The following is a 27737-nucleotide window of genomic DNA, read 5'->3' on the forward strand; positions in this document are numbered from 1 at the left end:
TGTTCTGTTGATACATACAAACAATTTAGCAGTTATAGTTAATTACAACAAATAAGAAATGGGTAATTCTCTAATCCTTCAATTGCAAATAGTTCCACCAATCATAGCATAGTCTTTTGCTCTTTCTTATCCAATAGAAAACTATCTCCTGCTAATCCTTCATTAGCATAATATGTCCCCATATCTTGCCCTTTGGATTTTGTTATAGAAATGTCTTATTTTCCATCCTCTGGTGAAGACTGGGAATGAGATGTTTATGGGGCTTACACAGGGTGAAGATTACAGTTTATCCTGAAGATACAAGCATTGGCTTCAATGAAGGCCCTGTATGCTGATGAGCATTTTTCATTACTTGACAAGAGTTTTCTTTTGACAATTATGGAACTTTAATTTTCACAATTGTTGTAATCTAACTTCCACAATACTGATTAAATCTCTAAAAATATTTTATAACAATTAGCAGGAGTAAGATGCACAAGCAAATCAAATCAGCAAAAATACAAATCAAATGAGGTTATATTATTATTACAGAAGTGTTGTCAGGCCTCATTCTTGCCACGAAATACTGGAAAATGTTATTCTCATTCGTTTGCTTGCCATGAGTGACAGAGAAGCTATTGAGAGGTATTGAGATTTTATTTAACATGGAAAAAGTTAAGGAAATGTGGCTTGTTTTCAAGGTAGATTTGGAGGCCTAAGAGAAGGCCTCATTGCAGAAAACTTTGACCAAGATTTGGAAATGTGCGCTTAAAGGCTCCAATTTTCAAGCACTAGAAAGTTGAGGAGCGTGTTCATGGTTCAAAAAGAGGCCATTTGGCCCATCACATTTGTGTTGGTGATTTGCTGGAAGCAATCCAAACCTAATCTTCCTGCTCTCCTTGCTGACCTCTACAATTTTATCAATTTTTAAAACTATAAAATTTTTTAAAAATTTAAAATTTAATCTGACCTTTAAAAATTGAATGGTTTTGCCTCAACCACTGCCTGTGACAAAGCATTTCATGCTCCAATGATTCTCTGTAAAGACATGTTTCCTAAGTTCACAACTCACTCTCAGGAATGATATTAAACTAGATGAGCCTCTCGTCATTGATTCTCCACAGACAGGTTATTCTCTCTCACCAGGCACTGACCCCAGCCAAAAGGGAGGTGGGGGTATTGTCACTGGGCTAGTACTCCAGAGGGTAATGCTCCGAGGAACTGGCTTCGAATCCCACCAATGCAGATAGTGGAGTTTGAAAGTTGAAAGTCTGGTAGCTGCAGCAGCGTCCACACCTGTAGTGGACAATGCTGAGGTTACAGCTCCAGGGAGAGGGTGCCTCAGTGGCAGGGCTCCCTCCAACACAGGTGAGACAAGTTAGGGGGACACCAGTGGCCCTGCTGATAAGGGTGGGGATGGGGTAGATTGTGGTGCATTGGTGGTGCCATTGCCGTGTGGGATGCTCCACATGCCACAGAGTGCCCAGAAAGATACACTGGAAAGCTCCCAGGGTTTATCCAGCAATGTGGCAGTGGGCCATACTGACATTGGAAAAATTCCCTTAAGGGGTTCACTAACAATAAGGCTGGTTCGAGGGGAGAGATCAGGCTACCTTCCAGACCCCACTTAACTGACCCTCTGAAATGGCCTAAAAAGCCACTTAGTTCATGGATATTTAGCGATTGGAGTGCAATTAGAAAATGCTATTTAGTTCTCTATATATATTGCAGCAACTGAGCTTGTTAGTCCTTTAAAGACATAGGGTGCAATCTTACGAGAAAGGTAATAAGTACCGAACTTGCTAATCAGATTGAAGTGCATATACATATATTCAAATACATATATATTGACACCTCGCCATTTTGGAAGCAATCCTGTTCACACCCAGACAAAGTATCTGGTAAGATGGGATCCGTGTGTGAAAATGAGCACATTTCTGATTTTTTTCCTTCTCATGTGACCTTATAACCTCACCACGCTGACTGACAGGCAGTGCGAGGTCGTAATAACGCACCCATAGTGTACCTGATCTCCCAGATAACTGTGTTCATTAGTGAGTTTTGGCCTGGATCTTTCTGGGGAATATTAATTTTCTAGGGAAAATGTGTGGCGCTCTTCCCCCCCAACAAATTAAGGCAGTACGATGGCACAGTGGTTAGCACTGCTGCCTCACAGCTCCAGGAACCTGGGTTCAATTCCAGCCTCAGGTCACAGTCTGTGTGGAGTTTGTAGGTTCTCCCCGTGTGTGCATGGGTTTCCTGTAGGTGCTCTGGTTTCCTCCCACAGACCAAAGGTAGGTGGGTTAGGTGGATTAGCCATGCTAAATTCTCCCTTAGTGTTAGTGGGATTAGTAGAATAAATATGTGGGGTTATGGGGATCGGTTGTTGGTGCCAGCTTGATGAGCTGAATGGCTTCCTTCTGCACCATAGAAACTGCAGTCTGCACTCAGAATGGGAGCATTCCCAGCTCCCAGATTGGGAGCATTCCCTAGTTTAAACTAGGCAGGAAACCTCCTAACTGCAATCACATCCCATAAAAAGTCTTTAATTCTTAATTTCAAACAGATGGTAAAAATAAGGTGCATTAAAAAGATTGCAATCTGAGTGTAAGCAGCTGTGACAGGATGAATTTGTTGCCATGGCTGGCACGCTGGATTGCCAAGGATAATTTCAAACCAAAGTTAAAGTTAAAGTTTATTTATTTGTCACAAGTAGGCTTACATTAACACTTCAATGAAGTTACTGTGAATGTCTGTTCCACAAACGTGTTTTGTTCTCCTCCCCCCACCCAATAATAACCCTTTAACATATGGCTGTGCAAAATTAATTTTTAAAAATCACCATCTGGAATGACATTGCAATCTGAAAGGATTTAAAATGGGGAAAGAATCATCTCAACTAGAATCTAGAGAGAAATCTTGACCACAAGTTCTCTACCACTGGGGTTTTCCTCATGTGGTGTTCTTGGTGTGTTGTGGACTTAATGGTTGATTGCTACCAGTCAAGGTAGGAGCAGGAGGAGGGCAACACAATCATGCTATTGTGATAGATAGTGAACTCTATGGTATTTTTAACCTAGCAGGTCCTTTGTCCCTATATGTCTCGTACATTAGTGCAGCAGCGCCACCTCGTGGCTGCAGTCTTAATTTTAAAATAACATCAAGCAAGAGTAGAAGCGATTAAAATATATGCAGGATAAACTGGAGTAAATACCTCAGAATTATCACTTTTTACCTATTGTCAGGGGACAGAAAACCCCTCCTAAAAAAATTCTGCACTAACTCATTCAATCATTCAGCTGCAGGAGGCAGAGTTTAAATATACTTACTTAATAGGGCAGCACAGTGGCACAGTGGTTAGCACTGCTGTCTCACAGCGCCAGGGTCCAGATTCAATTTTGGTCTCAGGTGACTGTGTGGAGTTTGCATAACGTGCGTTTTCTCCTGGTGCTTCAGTTTCTTCCCAGAATCTAAAGATGTCTGGATTAAGTTGCTCATGTTAAATTGCCTCTTAGTATCAGGGAAATTAGCGGGATAAATACGTGGGGACAGGGTCAGGATGGAATTGTTGTCAGTGCAGGCTTGATGGGCCAAATGGCCTCTTTCTGCAATGTAGGAATTCTATGTTATTTGTAAAAGAGCATGAAATTATTCCTACCAGTCTGTACAACTAGATTCCTTCAAAGGTCATTAGACGAGATATTAACATTCCCTTGGGAACATTCCCTTGGGATCACTCCATGACACTCTGTTTGGTAGCTCAATTTACTGTTTATATCATTATCAATTTAGAATTGATAATTTGATAATATTAAGTGGAATTTACAATAATTTTGTTCATCCAAACTCAGATCAAATGTAAACATCAGTGAGAAATCTTTGTATATTTCTCTCCTCTACTGACTTCTTTCATTAAGGTTTTAATCTTCGTCATTACCATCATCAGTAACATCATTTTCGGGGGGAGGGTTGACAGTTTAAAGTTTTAAAAAGTAAAAGTTTATTTATTAGTGTCACAAGTAGGCTTACGTTAACACTGCAATGAAGTAAAAAATCCCCTAGACGCCACACTCCAGTGCCTGTTCGGGTAAACTGAGGGAGAATTAGTATAGTCAATGTACCTAACCAGAACAACTTTTAGACCATGGGAGGAAACCAGAGCACCCAGAGGAAATCCATGCAGACATAGGGAGAACATGCAGACTCTGCACAGATAGTGGCTCAAACCAGGAATCAAACCCGGATCCCTGGCACTGTGAGGCAGCAGTGCTAACCAGGAATTTAAAAATAAAGTTCAAACAAAAATGTATTTATTTCATTCATTGTGAGACAACAGCACAGTGATAGTCAATAGCAATGACCGTAATATGCTGGCGAGCACAGTTAAACTCAATATTTCACTGGTCCAACTGCAGTTTTCTACACCTGCCTTATCCCCTAGTAGTGGGTTTTGTACTTTTGCATCTCTTGTTCTGTGATTTTAGCAAATTGAATTTGTCATAATTCATACTTCTAGGCAAAATGCCATAGAAAGGTAAAAAGTTTTGCATTTAAATAACACCTTTCACAATCTTGGGACATGTTAAAGCACCTTACAGTCAATGGAGGAATATTGAAATGTAGTAACATTGTAATACAGGAAAATATATTTGGCCAGACGGCTGGTTTGTGATGCAGAGTGATGCCAACAGCGTGGGTTCAATTCCCTTACTGGCTGAGGTTATTCATGAAGGCGCTGCCTTGGAACATAGAACATAGAACATAGAACATTACAGCGCAGAACAGGCCCTTCGGCCCACGATGTTGCGCCGACCAGTTAAAAAACAATGACCCTCTAACCTAAACCAATCCCTTTCCATCTATAAACCTATCCACGGATCTCTTAAACGCCCCCAAACTAGGCGCATTTACAACTGCAGCAGGCAGGGCATTCCAATCGCTCACCACCCTCTGGGTAAAGAACCTACCCCTGACATCCGTCCTATAGCTACCCCCCCTTAATTTAAAGCCATGCCCCCTCATGCTAGCTTTCTCCATCCGAGGAAAAAGGCTATCACTGCACCCCATCTAAACCTCTAATCATCTTATATGTTTCAATAAGATCCCCTCTTAGCCGCCTTCTTTCTAACGAAAACAACCCCAAATCCCTCAGTCTCTCCTCATAGGACCTCCCCTCCTTACCAGGCAACATCCTGGTAAAGCTCCTCTGCACCCTCTCCAAAGCCTCCACATCCTTCCTATAATGTGGGGACCAGAACTGCACACAATACTCCAAGTGCGGCCGCACCAGAGTTGTGTACAGTTGCAACATGACGCTGCGGCTCCTAAATTCAATCCTCCTACCAATAAACGCCAAGACATCGTATGCCTTTTTAACAACCTTATCTACTTGATTCCCAACTTTCAGGGATCTATGTACACATACACCTAGATCCCTTCCCAGCCTTCTCAACATTGTCCCTTGCCTGAATCATCACCAGTCAAATCTCCCCCTCAAAAGGGATGAGCAGCGTATAGTCACCTGTGATTATGGTGACTTTACCTTTACCCACAGAAAAATGTAGCAGCAACTCACACACAAACAAAATCATCGGAGGGTGTTCTTGATAATGTTGGTTGAGGTATCAGGAAGAAACTTCAACCTACAGCCCAACTGATCAAATTCCCTGGTGACCAACAAGTGTAAGATAATTTGTTTGGACCATGCTGGGAGTTTAACCATGCTTACTATCCTTGAGGCTTGCAGGCACGTGTGCTCAGAAAAGACAGAAACACTATTTGAAATGGCACGATTTGTAATTAGTATTGTGTGTGAACCATTCATCCACATCCATTCTATTCGAGCATGAGGAAAAGTGCTGGCAGCCAGCTAGGCATTCATCACAGTTATTCCTGAGGGAATAGAATCACAGAATCCCTCATAGAGTCATAGAGTCTTACAGCATGGAAACAGGCCCTTCAGCCCAACTTGTCCATGTTGCCCCTTTTTTAACCCCTAAGCTAGTCCCAATTGCCTGCGTTTGGCCCATGTCCCTCTTTACCCATTTTACCCATGTAACTGTCCAAATGCTTTTTAAAAGACAAAATTATACCCGTCTCTATTAATACCTCTGGCAGCTTGTTCTAGATACTCACCACCCTCTGTGTGAAAAAATTGCCCCTCTGGATCCTTTTGTATCTCTCCCCTCTCACCTTAAACCTATGCCTTCTAGTTTTAGACTCCATACCTTTGGGAAAAGATATTGACTATTTAGCTGATCTACGCCCCTCATTACTTTATAGACCTCTATAAGATCACCCCTAAGCCTCCTACACTCCAGAGGAAATGTACCAATCTATCCAATCTCTCCTTATAATTCAAACCATCAAGTACCGGTAGCATCCTAGTAAATCTTTTCTGCACTCTTTCTAGTTCAATAACATTCTTTCTATAATAGGGTGACCAGAACTGTGCACATTATTCCAAGTGTGGCCTTACCGATGTCTTGTACAACTTCAACAAGACATATGAACTCCTGTATTCAATGTTCTGACTAATTACAACTTAAAAAGATGTAAAAACTCCTGTATTCAACATTCCGACTAAGTATAACTTCAACAAGACGTACAAGTTCCTGTATTCAATGTTCTGATCAATTACAACTTCAACAAGATGTTCGAATTTCTGTTCTAACCAATCCCTACAGTGCAGAAGGAGATCATTCGGCCCATCTGCTTCGACTTTCCAACACAGCTTTCACTCAGACCCTGTCCCCGTAACCCCACATATTTACCCCACTAATTCCCCTAACCTATACATCCTGGAACACTAAGGGACAATTTACTATCATCAATGCACTTAACAGAAAGGACCTTCAAAACCAGTCCACATGAAAATCTTTGGGATTGGCCTCAGCTGGTCCCTGGGATGATAATGGAGAAAACAGGGCCATCTGTGGTTTATACGGTCCAAAATTGTCAGGAAACATCTAGACCATCTCAGGAGTATGGAGTCCGTGCCAGTGCAAGCTTCATTATCACTGCCAGCACCGAGCCATGACAGGAATTCAACATCATGCCTGAGTCTCCAGGTGATGAGGACACGGATTCCAAAATGGAAGCAGAAGAGACTGGCGCCCCTACTAAAGTGAGATCTCAAGAAGAACCAGTGTCAGTGGCTTTACAACGCAAGCGAAGGTCTCCAGTCCAGTTCACACACCCTGACGGGCTCCCTACTCCTGAGATAATGCACATGACAAAACAAGTAGTGGTGAGGCCAAAGAGGGTGTCATCAGCATACATGTTGCATTTGTGGATAATATCGTGAAGGGTTGTTTTTTATTTACTGAGTGAGGAGATGAAGGTAGATTGGAAGGGGAAGGACCCATAACAGAAAAAAAAGAACAATTATCAACATCAGCTAATGCAGGACCAGAAAGGGAGGTTGGATGGTCAGCAGTTTGCTAGGAATAGGGCTGAAGGAGCAGGAGGTAAGTTTCAGATGAGATGAGTGCAAAAGGGACAGAAGAGAGGGAAGTGTGTGTTTGGGACTAGGTCAGGGGAGAATCATATAGGAGGTTTGGATTGGCGGAATAGGGGAATGGAAGGAAGTAGGGGATGCCACTCCCATAGATAGTCTAAGTCTTTACTGATAAAGTTCTTTGCACTTGCTTTTGGAGATGTGAGTGGAGAGAAGTTTGGGAACATAATTTGTAGTGGAGGTAAGAATCCAGGTGACCTTTGCATTGCACAAGGATCCCGGTCTGGTGAGCAGTTCTAAAAGAACCTGATGTTGCCTTGCGTTTAAGAGAACAAGGATAGGATCACTGGTTAGGATGAGAAAGAATATTGGTGGTAGGACATCTAAGATGGAGGTGAGGGAGGGTGGGGGGAGGGGGATTGTGTGAGGTAGGGGAGGGGGGCAGAAATTGTGCAGACTAGTGGCTGTCATGGTTAATGGCAGGCCAAAGGCAAGATAGGTGTAAAATTGAAAATGGTTTAGAAGAGGTGAACAAAGTGACCTTTCCTTGATCATTACATGGCATTATTATGATGTTATTTTTAAGCCATGAATGAAATATTGCAATTGATTTTTTATGGATTAGCATAAAGAAATGCATTGCACAAAAATAATCAATCGTTTGTTTGCAGTTATCAGGTACTGTGCCCTCTGTGATAATTTTTTTGTCAGAGCTTAAGTATAACCAGCATGATTGTAGTGAGTGAATTCATAATGACCTCTGATTGTTGCCATATTATAGGCCTATCCCTAGGGAGTGTAATGACTTTCGTTGCAACCCCTTCACAAACTAATGAATTGCTGCCTTCGGCAATGGATTAATGACTTTACTTCTTGGGTACTTACTGGGTGTATCATTGCAAAGTGGTGATCAGCTTGTACATTGTAAATGTTGTTCAGTCTATGGGAGTCTTCCAAAGTAATAAGAAACTTACAAACACATGCAATGGATCTAAACATAGGACCACAGCTAATATTTTGCAACCCCAAATGTCAAAAGGAAAAATTGACACACAAATCCAAGGTATTGAATGTCACTGTGTTCAATAGGATAGGGATGATCCCAGATACCCCAGCTCAGTTATCCACCATATCTACCAACAAGAACATACTGTGATCCTTAAATATGTCGGCATCATTCAATTGCAATCCCTTAAGGGTTACAAGCATATCGGCACAGTGTACACCCTGCACACAAAAATATCCAGGAGCCGAAAGAGAGGTACAGAATGCAAAGTTATGCTAAACCTTTATACGGTGCAGATGAGGCTCCAACTGGACTACTGTGGCTGAATAGCAGCACCACATTTTAGGGAGGAGATCAAGGCCTTGAAGAAGGCACAGAGTCGATTTACAAAGCTGGTAGCAAGTAAGGCAGTTTGCAATTATGTGGAGAGATTAGAGGAATTGAAGTTATTCTCTTTAGGCCAAATGGGAGATTTTGTGTTCAAAATTATGAAATGTTTCGATAAGAGTAAACTAAAAAAGACACGGTTTCCAGAGGCAGAAAGGGTGCATGTCCAGAGGGCACATATTTAAAGTGACTGGCAAAAGGATGAGACAGCACTTGGAAACATTTTCTTACATGGTGAGTTATGATCTGGAATGCATTGCCTGAAATGTGGCAGAAGATGATTCAACAACGTCCTTCAAAAGGGAACTGGCTGAATACTTGACAGGATAAGATTTACAGGACTATGGAGAAAGAACCCAAGAGTGAGACTAATTGGAAAACTCTAGCAAAGAGCCAGAACATGCACAATGGGCTGAATGGTCTCCTGGGCAGTATCATCCTATGCTTCTATATATAGGGTGGGATTTTCTGGCTGTGCTTTGACCCAAGACTGGAAAACCCCACCCAAGGTCAACAGACCTTTGCGTGGTTCTGTCCCACGCGCTACGATTCCCATGGCTGGTGCAATGGGAAAATTCTGCCCATAATGTGGATAACATATATAGTGACTTAATAGCTCTACATACATCCGCAAAGTTAGAGGGAGAATAGAGGAAAGGGCACATTTAAGATATCTTTATAATAGTCACTTTATAGTCAGCATTTATTCACTGAGAAGCATGAATAATCTGTATACCTTCAAGACATTTTAAGTAAATATATACAAATGCCCTTCCCCACAAGAAGTCACATATTGAAGGCAAAATGTTTAAGTCTAATTTTCCACTATCAATGGAATGATTCTTTGAATAAGATAAACAAGGGGTTCTTTAACAGCAACAGTTTTTGCACAGAATAGCTATTTCTAAAACAGCATATTACATAAAAAAATTAACAACTAACCCTTTATAGAAGGTGACACAAATTAATTATGCATTAATTGAATCAGAACATAAGAACTCGCAACAGGAGGAGCCTGCTCTATCGTGGCTGATCTCCTTTCCATCCCAACTCCACTTCCCTGCCCGGTTCTCCAGAACCTTTCAACCCATTATTAATTAAAAACTATCTTACTCCTCAAATTTACACAATGTTCTGGCATCCACCACACTATGGGGCAGCGAATTCCACAGATTCAACACTCTTTGAGAAAAGTCGTTTTTCATTTCTGTTTTAAATCTGCTGCCCCTTTCCCTGAAACTGTGACCTCTTGTTCTGGATTGCCCCACAAGAGGAAACATCCTTGCTATGTCTACTTTGTTAATCCTCTCTGTTATGTCATACATCTCAATTAGATCATCACTCGTTCTCCTAAACTCCAGAGAACATAAGAACATAAGAAATAGGAGCAGGAGTAGGTCATCTGGCCCCTCGAGCCTGCCCCGCCATTCAATAAGATCATGGCTGATCTGTCGTGTCTCAGTTCCACATTCCCGCCCTCTCCCCATAACCCTTAATCCCCTTGCCTATCAAAAACCTATCAACCCGAGTCTTAAATATATTTAGCGAGGCAGCCTCCACCACTTCAACGGGCAGAGAATTCCAGAGATTCACCACCCTTTGAGTGAAGAAGTTCCTCCTCAACTCCGTTCTAAACCGCCCCCCCTTTATCTTGAGGCTGTGCCCCCTAGTCCTACTGTCCTTTCTGAGCAGGAAGAGCCTCTCCACCTCTATCCTATCCATCCCATTCATCATCTTATACGTCTCAATGAGATCTCCCCTCATTCTTCTAAACTCTAATGAGTATAAGCCTAGTTTATTCAGCCTCTCCTCATAGAAGTTAGGCCTAAATTTTTCAATCTTTCTTCATAAGACATACCTGCCATCTCTGGAATCAATCTAGTGAATCTCCTCTGAACTGCCTCCTACATCCCTCCTCAAGTAAGGGGACCAAAACTGTACATAATACTCCAGGTGCAATCTCACTTATGGCTTGAACAGCTGCAGCAACATTTACATACTTTTATACTCTATTTCTTTAACTATAAATGCAAGGTCTACATTTGCCTTCCTAATTACCTGATGTGCCTGTGTATCAATTTGCTATGACTCTTGCACCTGACACGAGGACACCCAGATCTCTCTGCACTGAAGCACTCCGAAGTTTTTCTCCATTTAGAAAATAAATTGCCTTTCTATTTTTCTGATTGAATTGGCTGACCTCACCTTTATCCATGTCAAACTCCATCTGTCACATTTTGGCCCATTAACCTAACTTATCCATTTGTAAGCTTCTTAATTCTTTATTGCAACTTACTATCTCACCTATTTTAATGTCATCTGCAGATTTTTCTGCAGTACTTTCTAACCCTGCATTTAAATCACTAATATAGATTGTAAATAGTTAGGGCCCAAGGACCAAACACTAAAACACCACACTATTTATGTCTGGCCAACCAGAAAACGACCCATCCACCCTGACTCTCTGCTTTCTGTCGGTTAGCCAGTCCTCTATCCAAACTAATCAATTACCCTTAACCTCATGTGACCTTTCCTTGTTATATATTTAAAAGGATTGCAGGTTGCTTTAAGAGCTCAACACTTGATTTGTTGGTTATGCTATTAAGGTATTTGCACAGTGTGCTGTTTTATTTTCAGTTGGTACTGTGTACAGACAAGACCTCCTAGAATGCTGTTGTTAGCTTGAATTTACTGGTGCAAACCATGTCTTTTTTGTGTAAACTTCACAACTCCTAACATAGTTCGAACTTTACAATTGTGTATTAACCTTTTGTACAGCAACTTATCAAATGCCTTCTAGAAGGCCAGATATAATGTATCTGCAGATTCCCCTTATCTATTTTGCTTGTTACATCTTCAAAGAACATAGCAATTTACAACACAGAGAAAGGCTATTCATCTCACTGAATAAAACATATCAATCCAGCCTAACCCCATTTTCCAGTTCTTGGTTACGCTACTTTGGCCACGACTTTCTGGCCCAATTGCAACCGATCCACCACAGGGGATGAGAATCATAGAATCATGGAATCCCTACAGTGCAGAAGAGGCCATCTGGCCCATCATTCTGCACTGAGTCTCTGACAGAGGTCTTACCCAGGCCCACTCTCCCACTCTAACACATTTAACATGGCTAATCCATTTACCTACACATCTTGGGATGCTAAGGGGCAATTTAGCATGGCCAATCCAACTAACCTGCGTATCTTTGGAGTGTGGGAGGAAACTGCAGCACCCGTAGGAAACAGACATAGACGTGTACGGGGAGAACATGCAGACTTCGCACAGACAGTCACTGAGGTCGAAATCGAATCCAGGTCCCTGGAACTGTGATGCAGAAGTGCTAACCAGTGTGCAACTCTGCCGCCCACAAGGTGGCACAGCGAAACATCCTTCACTTTCGGCAGCTCCAGACAATTTGAGCATCAGATCACCTGGATAGTTTTATCTTTTGAGTGGAGGAGACAGGCAGTTCAGCTTTATGCAATGATATGAATGGCAAGCACAAACCCTCAGAATTCTTACAATTTGCTGTGCATAAACCCCCCAATTCAGACAATACACAGGACTAACACTCCGCAGTTCAGACTGTACACAGCATTAGCACTCCCCAATTCAGAAAATACACAGCACTAACACACCCCAGTTCAGACAATACACAGCACTAACAATCCCCAGTTGAGACAATACACAGCATTAACACTCCCCAGTTCAGACAATACACAGCATTAACACTCCCCAGTTCAGACAATAAACAGCACTAATATTGGTGAGTACAGACAAAAGCTAACTTCAAATGCCATTTATTTTAGCCAATTAGAAACTGAAGATGGTCCTGGCAATATCACCGGTGAATCTCTAATACATAAAAACTGTCTGTCAGATTTGTTAATGGACCATTGAACTCAATAGTGGTTCAGGGAACAGGATTGGGGCAGGGTTTGTGAACTTATTCACAATGTGGTGAACGTTAAAAGATTAAACGCCTACAGTGGTACTGCCAATGGTAGAAAATGCTGGAAAATGGCACACACCTCAGCCCTCCATCAGCAGTGCCTTCACCAAGGTCATAAATGAATATAATGAATGGTAGAAATTCAAGCACTTATCCCAGAGGGATTTGATGGTTACAACAGTCCAATTTAGTAGTTTAACTTTGATCTCCTGTCATCTCAGTTTAACCATCACATTCATATGAGGACCTTTATTAAATATTGTCTGTAAAATTACATTATGTCATGACAATTTCATGCTCAAGCCTTATTCATTGAATTCCTATGTTTAAAAAACTCCGATAACGTTGTTCTCGCATTAATCATTGAGTTGTCCATTTGCAAACACATTCCTGGAATCTTCATCACGGGTCAGCCTGCCTTCAAATGCTTCGACCATCTTCTGCAGTATTAATACAATCATAAACAGAAATGCTTAAAGAAAATGAAATAAAAAAGCAACTTTAATTTCTCTCCTGGTTTCCTTGTAGTCATTTCCTGGATCTTTAACTCCTGGAGGCTACAGGACAATCTGAGAGTGTTGACAACTACAATAAGAGCAGGTAACCTTATCAGAATGGGATCCCTAATGTCCCGCTATAACAACTGTTTACATCGAGTTTACAGGGTCCCAATCATTCTTTCAGGGGTGCTTGGGGGGGAGGGGGGGCGGGGGGGCGAGGAGGGGGGAGGTGTGGTGGTGGAGATTAGGAAAACAGTCAGGTAAATAATTGTTACAGCTCTCAAGCCTGGCCTTTCAGCACCAAAGCTCTTCTCCTGTGGATTCTTTGCCATCAAACATCAGTGTCAAAAGATATAGAATGAATTCAATCTGTCTACCCAAGGAGGTCTTCTGGTGCAGTGGGTAGAATCCCTGTTTCTGAGCCATGTTATAGTGGTATTGCCACTAGACTAATAATCCAGAAACCCAGGAGAATGCCGGGCAGATGGTAAAATTTGAATTCAATAAAACAGATTTTTTAACTATTCTTTCATGGGGTGTGTGCATCGCTGCAAACATCCCTAATTGCCCTTGAACTGAGTGCTGGCTAGGCCATTTCAGAGAGCATTTTAAATGTCAATATCATTGCTGGGGTGTCACACATAGGCCAGACCAGGTAAGAAGGGCAGATTTCCTTCCCGAAAGGACATTAGTGAACCAAATGGATTGTTATGACAATTAACAATGGTTGCATGGTCATCATTAGACTTTTAATTCCAGATTTCCACCAAATTAAAATTCCACCAACTGGTGTGGTGGGATTCGAACCCAAGTCCCCTGAGCATTACTTTGGATCTCTGAATTACTAGTCCAGTGACAATACCACTATGTCACTGCTTCCTCTAAAATTTGGAATTAAAAGTCTAATTAATGATGACACAAAACCATTGTCAATTGTTATAAAAACCCATTTGGTTCACCAATGTCCTTTTGAGAAGAAAATCTACAATCCTTATGTGGTCTGGCTTATACCGGACTACAGATCCACAGCAAAGTGATTAACTCTTAAATGCCGTCAGTTCAAGGGCAGTTCAGGACTGGCAATAAATCCTGGGCCAGCCAGCGATGCCCACATACCATGAATGAAAAAAAAGGCTCTGAGTTTAAGTTCCACCCCTGGAGCTGATGGCCACGAGGTGGATGCATTCATGATGCAGGCAAACAGGTTGCAAATCTACCTGAAAAATCCTTCCAGCACACAGCAGTGATGGGTGTTAAAAGCAGGAGAGATTCCTGGTTAGCCATGCGATGGAAAGAAAGATGGAGCCTCCACCATTACTATCCATAGCTCTAGACTACAACATACCTGTAAAACTTCATGTTACCACAGCAATTCAGACTACCCGAATGAATTGTAACACACTATCATCGCTTACCTGCATTGTTCTAATGCGAGAGCTACATTACACTTTGCAATGTTTGAGAATTGTCAAACTGTTGATAACAAGTTGTTTCTTTTACAAAATTGAAAACCTTGGGAGGTATCATTAACATCTGAATCAAGCTGAGATAATAATTAATTTCTGGGTGAGTTTTTCTTTCTGATCAGCATGATCTGAATAAGTACTTCTGCAGAGTAATAATTAACACGCACATTGAGATTATCCATATATAAATTATACAATGATGTTGGAATTCCCACTTGTTCCATCCATTCACTCTGGTCTGATTATGCTGCTGAATTTCCATCTCTACATGTTTTCAGTTCAGAGTTTTTTGAAAATTAACAAGGACTCGACTGCTACTTGGTCAGCCTTTTCGCTGGCAGAGAGATGTTCAAGTACCATTTCTTGCTTCTGCCCTGTTTACCTTTTCCTGCTGCTATCTGCTTTGAATCAACCAATTGAATCAATTGAATCAACCTTTGAATCAATTGATTGAATTCTTTGAGGAGGTAACTAAGTGTGCGGACGAAGGTAGAGCAGTTGATGTCATATACATGAGTTTAGTAAGGCGTTTGATAAGGTTCCCCATGGTAGGCACTTGAAGAAGATAAGGAGGTGTGGGATACAAGGAAATTTGGCCAATAAGTAACTGGCTGTATCACAGAAGACAGAGGGTGGTGGTGGAGGGAAAATTTTCAGACTGGAGGCCAGTTACCAGCAGTATACCACAGGGATCAGTGCTGGGTCCTCCGCTGTTTGTGATTTTTATCAATGACTTGGAAGAAGGTGCTGAAGGGTGGGTTAGTAAATTTGCTGACAACACCAAGATTGGTGGAGTAATGGATGAGGTGGAGGGCTCTCGCAGGCTGCAAATAGACATTGATAGGATGCAGAGCTGGACAGAAAATTGGCAGATGGGCGTTTAACCCTGATAAGTGCGAGGTGATTCATTTTGGTAGGACAAACTTGAATGCAGATTACACGGTCAATGGCAGGGTTCTAAGGAATGTGGAGGAGCAGAGAGATCTTGGGGTTCATATCCACAGATCCCTGAAGGTTGCCACTCAAGTGGACAGAGCCGTGAAGAAGGCTTATAGTGTGTTAGCGTTTATTAACAGGGAGTTTGAGTTTAAGAGCCGTGGGGTTATGTTTCAACTATACCGGACATTGATGAGACCACATTTGGAATATTGTGTGCAGTTCTGGTCACCTCACAATACATAGGATGTGGAAGCATTAGAGAGAGTGCAGAGGAGATTTAGCAGGATGCTGCCTGGTTTGGAGGGTAGGTCTTTTGTGGAAAGGTTGAGGGAGCTGGGGCTTTTATCTTTGGAGCGGAAGAGGATGAGAGGCAACTTAATGGAGGTTTATAAGATGATGAGAGGGATTGATAGAGTGGACGTGCAGAAACTATTACCTCGGGTGGATGTAACTGTTACTCGGGAGCATAACTATAAGGTTCATGGTGGGAGATATAGGAGCGATGTTCGGGGTAGATTCTTTACTCAGAGAATGGTTGGGGTGTGGAATAGACTGCCTGCTGTGATAGTGGAGTCGGACACTTTAGGAACTTTCAAGCGGTTATTGGATAGGCACGTGGAGGGGATAGCTTGATCTTGGGATTGGATGTAGCTCGGCACAACATTGAGGGCCAAAGGGCCTGTACTGTGCTGTAATGTTCTATGTCTCTATGTTCTAACCAAAGACTCATTTAGTAATGTAGTAAAGGCTGTTGGTCCTGCAAATTGTAGGAAAACAACTTCATGTCATGTATCCTGGTAAGGCAGTGAGCGAGAGGTGATGGAGACATTTTTGGAATTGCATCCAATCATTACACAAGTGCAGACACTTGGCTGGATTCTCTGACTTCACCCGCGGCTGGGATTCTCCGGTCCTGATGCTGTGAATGGAGATTTGGTTGAGCACCAAATTCTCTCTCACTGGCGGGGGAATATGACATCAGAGAATTCCAGCCAGGGTTTAACTTGCAGGCATTACACCGGGACACAAGCAATCCACAAATATAATGCAAAAGCTCAGCTCAAGATGGCACCGTGGCACAGTGGTTAGCACTGCTGCCTCACAGCGCCAGAGACCCGGGTTCGATTCGTAGCTTGGGTCATTGTCTGTACAGAGTCTACACGTTGTCTGTGTGGACTTCCTTTGAGTGCTCCGGTTTCCTCCCTCAGTCCAAACAGATGCAGGTTAGATGATTTCGCCATGCTTAATTTCCCCTTAGTGTCGTGGCATGTTGTTATGGGGATAGAGCCTGGCTGGAATTGTGGTTGGTGTAGACTCAATGGGCCAAATGGCCTCCTTTTGCACTGTAGGATTCTATGTTTTTATGTCTCTGCATAATTAATGTGTAAATGCTCATAGCAACTATCCCTCAATCACCACCATGTCATAGCTGAGTCTAGTCCTAGTGCCCACTGCTAGTTTTAAACATTCATTTGGGATATGGCTTCAATGGTACAGTTTATTCCCTATCCCTAGTTGCTCTTGAGAAGCTGTTGAGTGGCCTTCTTACTGAATGGTTACAATACATGTGAGCAACATGAAAAGCAACAACCAGTTCAACTGTGATGTCTCCACACTCTAATAGTGTACAAGCTTACAGCTAAAGAAAGGTTAATTCCACAGCTGGGATTCATGAAACAGTGTCTCAAAAACAGTTGTACCCTCAGAAGAATCAATGGAAAGGGGAAGAGAAACCAAAGAGATTTGGATTTACTAAACAATCTCTGCTTGCATTCCTCCCTCCAGTAGCTCGTTACTTTAATTATTACTGGCAAAATACAGATGAAGTTGTGTGCCAAGCTACTTGCACGTTAATAAAATGATTTGGTTTGAACACAGCAAGATATTTGCCAGTTAAACAGAGCCCAAAGAGAAACACAAGCCAGAAAGTAAAATTAATACATCTTGCCAGTAATCTGGGAAAACAATTTGGCAGTTGTAGGATTTCTAAATATTCATTTTCCAGTAAAGAAGCAGCCTTGTTAATGGAAAGGTAATAATTCAAGGAAGTAGATTTCATGTTAAACATTTACAACAGTTCTCGTGTTCAATATTTGTGACATTTTGGTGTTTGTAAGGACTCTTTATGTAAGAACTGGAGATTAACTAGGTGTTAACAATTACCGGCCACTTTGCAGGAAAATGCAAAGACGATGATGTCATCGAATGCCCAGGTGTAGTCCGGGTGGGGAGGGTAGAAGGCCAACTTTCTCGTCGTTTCCCTGCGCAGGTCAATGAGGAACGTTGAGTGCACCATAGGAACAGGAAAACAATTGGTGCTCTTCCACTCCCTGATTGGAATGTAATCAGGAGTCCTTCTGTAGTAGCCCTGGATGAAAGCAAAACACAAAACTGTACTTGGATTGAAAAAAGAAATGGAGGGGGAGCTGACAATGTATAAGGGTTGTAACTCCTTCAGGGGTGATTTGCATGTTCTCCCCATGTCTGCATGGGTTTCCTCCTGGTGCTCCAGATTCCTCCAAAGATGTGCAGGTTTTGTGGATTGGCCATGCTAAATTGTCCCTTAGTGTCCCAAGTTGTCTAGGGCAGATGGATTAGGGGTTATAGGGATGGGTAAGATGCTGAGTTGATACTGACTCGATGGGCTGAATGGCTTCCTTCTGTTCTGTGGAGATTCTATGATTTAATATCAGCATGAGAATGGATTGAGCCCAGTACAAACTGTGACATAACTTGGTGTTTGGGATTGACGTTGGTTTCAAAAGATTTTGTAAGGGTTATAGGCGAGAGTAGTGTGGAGATTAAAAGAAAAAAATGTGTCATGAAATGCATAAACATCTGAATATAAAATCTGACATCTTAAAATACTCTTAACTATAGGCCTCTAGGAAATGCTTGCACAGGACAGGTGGTGACTGTGTCATATACTATGTGATGGAATTGTGGTATCAAAGTTTGTATTCGTTTTTGAGACAGGCCCAAATTGAAGAGGGAAACTGAGAAGGAAGATTAACCCTTCTAGCTCCTGTAGAAACTAAGACTGAAACTGAGGTTGGAAACCAAAGCTTATGTGGAGACTGAAATGGGTTTACCCGAGGAACATGTGACATAGGCCTTAGGAACAGGAGTAGGCCACTTAGCCCCTTGAGCCTGCTCCGCCATTCAATAAGATCATGGCTGATTTCGTTGTGGTCTCAACTCCATTTTGCCGTCTGCCCCCACAACCCTTGACTCCCTTGTCCATCAAATATCCATCTAACTCTGCCTTGAATAAATTTAAGGACCAACTCCTACAGTTCTGTGGGGAAGAAAATTCTACAGACCAACATCTCTCTAAAAAAAAACTCCTCATCTCTGTCTTAAACAGTAGAGCTGAGGAGGTTCTGCAGATGTGTGCCATTTTTGGTGAAGTGGATTGTGCACAGCTGTCAGCTGGAGATCAGGCTAAATCTTAGAAGAGCACGAACTGAAATTCTTTTGGAGGATTTTATTTTGATTTGATTTATTATTGTCACATGTATTAGTATACACTGAAATTTTTTCTTGTGGGCTTTACAGACAAAGCATATTGTTCATAGAGAAGAAAAGGAGGTTGCATAATGTATTGTTACAGTCATAGTTAGGCTGTAGAGAAAGATCAACTTAGTGTGAGATGTGTCCATTCAAATGTCTGATGGCAGCAGGGAAGAAGCTGTTCTTGAGTCAGTTGGTGTGTGTCCTCAGACTTTTATATCTTTTTCCCAATGGAGGAAGTGGAATAGAGAATGTCTGAGGTGCGTGGGGTCCTTAATTATGCTGGCTGCTTTCTCAAAGCAGCGGGAAGTATAGACAGAGTCAATGAATGGGAGGCTGGTTTGGAAGACAGAGTTTGAAGGACTTTGTGACTTAGATTGCTGAGTGCATCACTGAGCCAATTAATAAGATGGAGCGATTGCCATTTAATAAATATTTTACATTTTGTATTTGAAGGTAGTTTGCCCGTAAGTTCATTTTTAATTTATGTTCATTCTGGATTTTGCAATGAAGGTGATCTGCTTTGTTTGATTGCTGTGTAGTAAAGTTCTTTTGTCTTAAACTGCGGGATCTCCTGGCTTCATTCTTTCACTTAAAAACTAGGATTTCCGATTTCTTCTTTTTAGAAAAATAAAGTTATCTTTATTTTTACATCAGTTGAGATGTTGACAATTAAGCTGTTAGTATCCCCAACCTTCTACCATTTTCATACTGGAAGATATTGCAGAATTGCCCACCCACTGCACACAGCAGCTTTCAAAATGCTGACATGGAGAACAAAGTGCCCCACTGAATGGTGGAGCCCGGATTGTTGCTGATTTTTGCCCAGGAGTGTAGACAATACTGCCTCAAAATGCTGCCTGTCCATGCAACATCTTAAATGATTGTCATGCACATTATAATTTATAGATCTCATATTTGTTTCACAAGTCTAACCTCAGGAGAAATGTTTATCAGAAAGATATGATTAAAGAGGAGCAGCAATTGCAGTGACATGTCAACTGTTCTTGTTCACAGGCAACTTAGGATAAACAAAAAGGTTGCCAAATTTTGGGTGTGCATAAACCAAAGATGAAATGGTAAACCCGCTGAGGAACAATTTTAGTAACTCAATCGGAATGTGTTATGAAGGACTGGGTTAGTATGATGCCCTTGGGTTGTCTTGGTGAAACCACGTGCAGGATTTGATACAATTGACAAGCCATCCCCTGCCACCTGGTCATTACTCTGAATCTTTCTCACTAGTTCTGTTGCTGGAAGGTACCCCACAGCTGGGGTCAATGTGGAAAGGTCTCTCTGGTACTTTTTGTTGTCCTCACAGTTCCATTAACTGTTGACATTGATTCCTGAGTGCAAAGGGGGGTTTTCTCCGGGTGCTCTGGTTTCCTTCTACAGTCCAAAGATGTGTGGGTTAGGTTGATTGGCCATGCTAAATTGCCCCTTAGCGTCCTGAGAAGCGTAGGTTAGAGGGAATAGTGGGTAAAATATATGGGGATATGGGGGTAGGGTCTGGGTGGGATTGTGGTCAGTACAGGCTCGATGGGCCGAATGGCCTCTTTCTATACTGTAGGGATTCTATGAAAAGTCTGGGGTCACATACCAACCGATTCAAAAACAATTTCTACCCAGCTGCTGTCAGTCTGCACTCACATGGGAAGATTTTTGAGCTCTGACGAAAGACCATTGAGTGGAAACATTAACATTCCTGGCCTCGACACTCGTGGGCATCATCGCTTCCAAATTTTCCCCTCCTGCCTCTGTTTCTCTCTCCATGCTGCATGACCTGAGTATTTCCATAAGGAAATTTAGCATTTCCGCTATGACTGTCGTCAATTTTTTCAGATGCACCATGGAAAGCATCCTCTCTTGTTATATCACAGCTTGATATAACTCCTGCTCTGATGAAATTGGCAAGAAACTACAAAGAGTTGTGAATGTAGCCCAGTCCATCATGCAAACCAGCCTCCCTTCTATTGATTCTGTCTACACGTACAGCTTCTTTAGAAAAGCAGCCAACATAATCAAGGACCCCAAACACCCCAGACATTCTCTCTTCCATTTTCTTTCTTGAATCAGGGAAGATTCAGGAGTCTGAGATTAGGTACCAACCCACTCAAGAACAGCCCTGCTGTCATCAGACTTTTGACTGGATCTATTATATATTAAGTTGATCTTTTTCTACACCCTAGCTATGTCTGCAACACCACATTCTGGACCCACTCCTTTCTTTCTCTCCTATGTATTCTATGAACAGCATGTTTTGTTTGTATAGCACGCAAGAAACAGTACTTTTCGTTGTATCCCAATGCATGTTACAATAATAAATCAAATCAAATCAAAGCATTTTCTTTTATCTTAAAATGTTATTTTGATTCAAGAAAGACCTTTTAAGTTCATAGTGAGAATTAAGCTCTATTTCCTGGTAATCTGCTTCTTTAATCATGCTCTGATGGGTGGTTTTTTAAAAAAAGAATAAAACTTGGAATCCTCTGCTACTTCCGAAAGCATCAAATCATATGGTTCACAGACCACAACATTTTCAGTGCTTACTGTAATGGTAGAAGGTTTACTGCTCTCCCTGTGAAAATGACAACTCAAGATTTTTAGTAGATAAGATTGAGTTTCAGTTCTGAGGAAGGGTGATTTTAAGTCTGAGACTACCAACGGGGAGAGTGCCAAAGAAATCAAATGGAAAGGCAAGCCACAGGAACAATAGGATTTATTGATGAACTGTATTCCTCGCACTCAAGCTCCGGAGTGGCTGTACAGGTGGATCCCTGGGCAAGTCACCCTCGTCCCGGGTCACAGTGGCTCAGTGGTTAGCACTGCAGTCTCACAGTGTCAGAGACTCAGGTTCAATACTGGCCTTGGGTCACTGTCTGTGTGGAGTTTGCACGTTCTCCCCGTGTCTGCCTGGGTTTCCTCAGGAATAGGGACTGAGTGGGATTGTAGTTGGTACAGACTCGATGGGCTGAATGGCATCCTTCTGCACTGTACGGGTTCTATGATTCTAAAGATTAAGAAGAACCATTGGAATAACAGAACTTCAGACAGGCTGAACAAAATTGCATAGAATTACTTAGGCTTTATATAATAAGACCTCTGATCCAATTAGTCTCTACCAATCTTGTTGCTCCTTTCCCTCCTTCAACACACCCGATCACCAGATATTGCTAGATTGCAATGTCAACCTGTGGATAGTACAGGAAATTCAATACCCATATTACTTTGTTTACTTTGTTCCCAATACTGTTTCAAATCTGGTGTCTGGCTGCCTCAGTACTAATCTCACCCAATCTGGCACAATTAATTTGAAAAATCTCACAAACTCTGTAGAAAATCAAGACTCTATGCATAGCCTGTTAGTATTTTCTACCAACAATGGAAGTGGCAAGCCATTGAGCTGAAAAGTAGTTTCAACCGTCCTAAGTAATAATTGGCTAAGAGACAGTAACCTGAAATATTACTCACCAGTATGTAGTCAGCCCACTTCTCTCTCGCGGTTTTCAGTGCCGTTTGCTTGAGTTTCATCATATGTGCAAATCTGGAATTGCTCCAGTGTTTTGGTCCAATTTCGTCAGAATAATGCCTGGGGGAACCAAACAAAGGCTGCTGAATCAGTGGGAACATCATTGGAAGGACACGCTGACTGACCCTGCATTGATATTTTGTCTCAAGGGCTGCTGAACTTCAACTCTGGCAGGGGCACGTTAATGACAAGAAGGTAGTGGGTGGGCTGTAGAATGGAGACTGATTTACTGCTGCCAGTCCTGAACTCATCCTCCTGCCTCACAAAGGGGGAGGTAAGGGTCCTGAACCTATCATTAAAGAAACTTCTTAAGAAACTCCTCAGGTGCATTTAGAAAGCAGCAAGTGTTGCTGTAGTACACCACCCCACTGTAAAATTCACTCCCATATTTCAAAACCAAAATGAAAGCCCATCGCTGCTAATGAACAAATTTGGTAAGTTGTGCATAGGTTAGAGATTCTGGCTTGAAGCGATTGAAACTTGTAGGATTTTTTTCTCTTTTTAAAGGAATTCCAGTGGATTATGCATGCTGTTTATGCTTAGGTTTGTAATAATAACAGGGAACAAAATGTGGGTAAACAGGAATGTGGGGTTGAAGTTACAAACAGATCAGCCATGAATGGTGCAGCCGACTCAAGGGCTGAATGGCCTACTGCTGATCCTAATTCGTATTCATACTCTTTATTGTACTGTCTTCCCCATCCACATGCTTTCAGGTCACATTGAATACAACAGCCAGTGCCACAGCATGTCTAGTTCTGTGAACACACTGGCCCTCTTGGTGCCAAACAATGCCTGCTATGTGCACTCATTTCCGTTACAGTCTTTGTTGGGTGCCATTTTGGTGAAGGAAATAAAAACATGGACCAAAGGTATGCCATCTTCAATCAGAATGTGGTGCTGATTTGACACTAGCACTATCATTAGCCTCTCGAACACACACAATTGAAGATGGGTTCAGCAGCATGAAGGATCCCTGGACAGTGCTGTTCAAAGTGATCATCATCATACTTTATCCTAGAATCCTTCCGGTGCAGAAGGAGACTATTTGGCCCATCAGGCCTGCACCGACAACAATCCCACCCAGGCCCTAGCCCCATAACCCCACGTATTTACCCCGCTAATCTCCCTGACACTAAAGGACAATTTAGCAAGGCCAGTCCCCTTAACCTGCACATTTTTGGACTGTGGGAGGAAATCAGAGCACCTGGAGGAAACCCATGCAGACATGGGAAGAAAGCGCAAACTCCACACAGTCGCCTGAGGCCAGAATTGAACACGGGTCCCTGGTGTTGTGAAACAGCAATGTTAACCACTGTGCAACTGTGCTGCCTTTGAAAAATGGTCTGGAATCTCCTACATGCCGGTACTGATGGTTTTATTACTCGTTTAGGCCCTGTCCCTCCTGACACACTAAGATTCCACAAAAAATTTAAATAATAATATTTAACTTGGCCTTTTAAAATTTATTTATTGGTGTCACAAGTATGCTTACACTAACACTGCAATGAAGTCACTGGGAAAAATCCCCTTGTTGCTACACTCTGGTGACTTTTCAGGTACACTGAGGGAGAAGTTAGCATGGCCAATGCACTTAATCAGCACGTCTTTCAGACGGTGGGTGGAAATTGCAGCTCCTGGAGGAAACCCACACAGACACTGGGAGAATGTGCAAACTCCAAACAGATCGTAGCCCAAGCCAGGAATCGAACCTGGGTCCTTGGCACTGTGAGGCAGCAGTGCTAACCACCGTGTCACCGTGCCACCTGTGTGCTCATGGTACAGTGTATTAAAACAAGCTACTCTCACTCCCCCACCCCAACTCTTTATTGAACAAAGGTAATGTCCCTTTAATTGCTCTAATTCTACTTTCAAAGTGCATGTTCCTACATCAATTGCAGCATTGCTTGGCTGAGCAAGGTTTCCGTGAAAATATTTGAAAGCCATCTACAAAGTCTTCAAAGATTCAAACAAGAATTTATTGAGATGGTTATGCGATGGAGATTACTCACTTGGGATGGTCCATGGGCCTCCACTCCACATAGTGGTAGGCCTTCTGAACATTCTTTAACCATTCCTGCAATATTGCTGTTGTGTTGTCAATGTTGTGGTCTGTGGCAACCCTATGGAAAAGACACAGATAAAATTGTCAACAGTAAACCAAGCTGAATTAAATTAGCATTTAAAATCAGGAGGTTATAAAAACAAATTGGCTTTACTTCAAATGCAAAAAAAAGTTGCTTTTCTCTCAGCACTAATCAAAATGAGGACAGTTTATAAATCTGCTCAGTGTTGGACCATTGCTTAGAGAAGAGAATAATTTATAATATTACCTTGACAGATACTATCATCAGGCCCCATTTTAAAAACAGCTCATTCTCACAGGTTTCTTGTCCTGTAATGCCTCATTTTGAATACTATTGAATTGATAATCTGATGCCAAAGGGATTGTTTCAGAGAGAAGAGAAATATTGACATTCCCTCAGATTATTCCTACATCACTTTGAATAGGCAAAGAAATTCCCACATTTAACGTGGGGCTACATGGAAGGAATGGACTATTCTAAAAGCTCTTCTAGGGAACCAGTATAAGGCATGATGGACTGAATGGCTACCTTCTGTGCTATAAGATTTTATCACAATGTGATAACCCCCAGACCTTGCATAGAGTTTCACTGATTGACCTCCTTGTAGGATTCGTAAAATACAAGCCACCTAGTGATTGGTAATTAGTTTACCAGGTGAGATTCTATGTTGAGCCCTTTATAAAGCAGGTCCTTGAGTAGGTCCATTATTGTATTGGACAGGTTAGGACCTGTGTTCACCATAGGTTTGTGGTTTTATTTTGTGCAACAAAGCACTATTCCTTTATGGCTGACTCCTGAAGTTACTATACACACCTTTATTTTCATTCTCAGGATGGTGGTTAGGAGTCAGCCACCTTGGTATGGAACTGAGAGTCACATATAGGCAAGACTGGGTAAGGATGGATGACTTTCTTCTCAGGAGGATATTGGTGAATTGGGTGAGATTTTGCAACAATCCAACAGCTTCATGGTTGTTTCCACTGACACCAACTCTCAATTCAGTCAGCTGACTTCAACCAGGGGGTAGTTGCGGGATTGGAGAACACTGGGCTGGTGGGAAAGCAGTCTGTGTTCCTAATTCCAATCACTATTCCAGTGAACCTGGCCTTCAAGTGCTCTAGTGAATCCTACTTAAGGTCAGGATGGGGCTCTGCAGTGATACCCCAGGGGTCAAGTTGCCTGTTGATGCACACTGCCCAAACTCTCATATGGTAGCAGGAGGGCAGAGCACAGAAGAGACTGCTGCATGTTGGGAATTAGACAGGTGGGTGTTTGTGGACTTCCTGGGCTTTCAAAACTCCACTTTCACTCAAGAGGCAAGGAGCAGAGGGTCAAACAATCATCCTGATGCATCTTGCTTGACTGGTGCCTGAAAATGCCACTAATCTTTGGGAATACAAGTCATAGCAGGGGAAGATCACAACTGCAGCAAGGGATGGGCTGAGGCAGCAATGGCCACCATATTTCCATGGGCCCCGCCAATATTCACAAATAAATCCAAATTTATCTTTCAGGAGACTCTTCTATTCCATTACTTGTGAAATTCACAGGCATTCTGGCAATTCCAATAGCCTTAGAGTTTCACAGCGCAGAATCATCTCATTGTGTCTGTGCTGACCATCAAGCATGTATCTAATTTTAATCCCCTTATCCAGCACTTGGTCCATAGCCTTGTTTGGTGTGGCTTTTCAAGCTCATCTAAATACTTCTTAAAATGCTGTGAGTGTTCCTGCCTCTACTAACCTTTCAGCCAATGAATTCCAGATTCCCATCCATTCTGGGTGAAAATGGTTTTCTTCAAAGCCCCTTTAAATCTCCTGCCCCTTATGCTGCTTTGTTACTGACCCTCTACGAAGGGGATCATCTTCTTCCTGTCTATCTTATCTATATCCCCTCAATGAGGTTTTGTACACCTCAATGAGGTTCTCCCTTCAACCTATTCTGCTCTCGATTAGGATCCTAATCACAGTATTGTTACCCGATTTCCATAACAAAATGATGCCCATTGCCAAAACCAGGGCCATGACCACCTGGAAGTGGATCTTTCACAAAATTGCAGCTGTCTGAGTCACTGTTGTTAATGGGGCAGTGAGGTCAGCAGCCCTATTTTTTAGGGCCTTACCACCCTGTTCACACCAAGTGGGGTAGAGCACTCAGATTCAACCCCAGAAAATTGAGCTGGTTAAGGAAAACAAATTCAAAGGAATTCACAAATAATTGTGATATGGTTCTCAAATATATTGACACTGCTGAAAAATAGCATTTTCTTTTGTCGAAGCTTTTCATCTTGCACTCACCAGGACATCGGCAATAAGATATTATAAGGGAAATTGACGAATCTATACTATACAAGAAGAGAGCACTCTCTTGTCACACTGTAGAAATGTATTGATTTCCCTTACATTGTATCCTTGCAAAATGCTGATGAATGCAAGATGAAAAGTTTCGATAAAAATGTTTATTCAGCAAAAGTGACAATTGTTATAGAACCAGCTAGAAAAACATTTCTAAAATAAATAAAACCACTGTTGTAAATGTCAGTAAAGTCATTGCGAATGAACCTTACGTTCCACTGTTAATTCATAATTTATCACATTCATTTGAAGTTTCAGCCTCTTTAATATCTGTTTGGTTCAGACATGGCAGTAAGAGTAATAGTCAGAGCGACAATAATATGTTGATGAATGTTCTGTCGTTTATGTTACATTGCTATTTGTGTGCTGCTACCCAATCTCCTGTCCTGATTTGGAAATATATCCAACCTCCTAGTTGGCACCATATTCTGATACGACCCACTTATGAATAAATTTGTTGGTCTTTGCACCTGGAACTGGGTAGGCATAGAGAAGATGGTCTCACATGTGGGGAGACCAGAAATATAAAATAGTCTCAAATAAATCCAACAGGGAATTCAGAA

At 42.0% G+C, this 27737-nt stretch overlaps 1 protein-coding gene across 1 annotated transcript in view; it reads right to left on the bottom strand.

Moving 5' to 3' along the window:
- The window catches only part of LOC145348585 (procollagen galactosyltransferase 2-like), a 59524-nt gene extending 32399 nt beyond the window's left edge, over window positions 1–27125 (bottom strand). The window contains exons 1-4 of the mRNA XM_080196773.1: window positions 27118–27125; window positions 24746–24856; window positions 22585–22793; window positions 17855–18082 (exon numbers count right to left, since the gene is read on the bottom strand). Coding sequence (XP_080052899.1) covers window positions 17855–18082; window positions 22585–22793; window positions 24746–24856; window positions 27118–27125 — 556 coding nt within the window. The remainder of the gene's footprint in view (window positions 1–17854; window positions 18083–22584; window positions 22794–24745; window positions 24857–27117) is intronic.
- Window positions 27126–27737: the final 612 nt, after the last annotated feature.

This window comes from Carcharhinus amblyrhynchos, chromosome 9, assembly GCF_965287045.1.
Source record: "Carcharhinus amblyrhynchos chromosome 9, sCarAmb.v2.hapA, whole genome shotgun sequence".
Lineage (NCBI taxonomy): Eukaryota > Metazoa > Chordata > Chondrichthyes > Carcharhiniformes > Carcharhinidae > Carcharhinus > Carcharhinus amblyrhynchos.